General features: G+C 51.7%; 1 protein-coding gene across 1 annotated transcript; it reads right to left on the bottom strand.

The window, feature by feature from the left end:
- Positions 1-6: 6 nt before the first annotated feature.
- On the bottom strand, positions 7-1,141 carry LOC116629844 (disintegrin and metalloproteinase domain-containing protein 1a-like; the record flags this gene model as incomplete). The annotated part of the gene is made up of 1 exon (XM_032400042.1): positions 7-1,141. A coding segment is annotated over one exon (1,135 nt), but the record flags the coding sequence as incomplete, so codon positions are not given.
- Between the last annotated feature and the right edge of the window lie 8 nt (positions 1,142-1,149).

The following is a 1,149-nucleotide window of genomic DNA, read 5'->3' as shown; positions in this document are numbered from 1 at the left end:
GGTCACAGCATGGGTTGTTCCCACAGTCAGGTCCACAGTCACACTCCTCATTGTAGTCTAACACGCCATTCCCACACGTGGCTTGCCTACGCAGGCGACCTCTGGGCCGAGGCTTGTTAAATAGGCAGGCCCCTTTGTGTTCCCGGAGGAACTCATAGAAGTGGTCAGAGCTGCAGTTGCTGAAGCCACTCTCTTTAGTGATATTTTCATGCATGAGGCAAAAGCGTTTATCTTTACAAATGCAGGCCGAGTGGTCGTGCTGAATACCCAAGTTGTGCCCAAGCTCATGGACCATGAGCGCTGCAAACAGGAGGACATCTTCATGATGGAAGGCTTCAACAGCTGCTGCAAAGCCTCTTGAACAGGCACCATTGAGAAATGCGTGTCCCACATCCTCTTCAGGATGATGTCCCACGATCATGTGGGCAACATCGTGCTTCACACGATGGAAGAGCTTCTCCTGTCTCCAGCTGTTGAAATTCCTGAGTGTAACTCGCAAGTCCGCTGGGACTTCTATGAGGTCCCCCTCGGTCCAAATCTCCATTCCAGCCAGCACCACCTCGGTGTTTATTTCCCGACTGAAGATGTTGGCCAGAGCAGTGATGTCCATTACTCTCTGGACTGTCTCATTGACGTTACTGCCCCACAGTTGGAACCGCTGGTTGTTGACCACGACAAACATCTCCACGTACTTGGTGTGTGACCAAAAGGAGGACAGTGCCTGTAGACTGCGAGGCTTCCTGCTCCCTTGTTGCCGGCCGGTGGACACCACTTGGCTGCCTTCAGAGGTGACACTACAGGAGACTCGAGCTTGGTGTGCCATGGTGTACAACACGTGTTCAAACCGTTTTGAAGTGTCCATGGGCTCAATGCCATAGGGTTTCCCCTCCTTAATCAGGATGCCCCTGAGGCCTGAACAGGTGTTGAGGGAAACAAAAGAACCTGGGACTCCTTCTATGTAGCCTTCATAGTGACAGTCATGCGAGATGAAAGGCGTTTCTTGCCCCAGGACCCCATTGTGGTAGCTGAAGACTGGGAAGTTATTCACAAAATAGTCTCTCTTCACCTTCAGGTGAATCACCTGTTTCTGGCCCTGCATTAATAGCATATAGGATGCCTTTTCCCCTGGGTCTTCCCTTCCCTTGACTG

Source organism: Phoca vitulina, unplaced genomic scaffold (genome assembly GCF_004348235.1).
Source record: "Phoca vitulina isolate PV1807 unplaced genomic scaffold, GSC_HSeal_1.0 scaffold5091, whole genome shotgun sequence".
Classification (NCBI taxonomy): Eukaryota; Metazoa; Chordata; class Mammalia; order Carnivora; family Phocidae; genus Phoca; species Phoca vitulina.
This window is presented reverse-complemented; position numbering and strand designations above follow the sequence as displayed.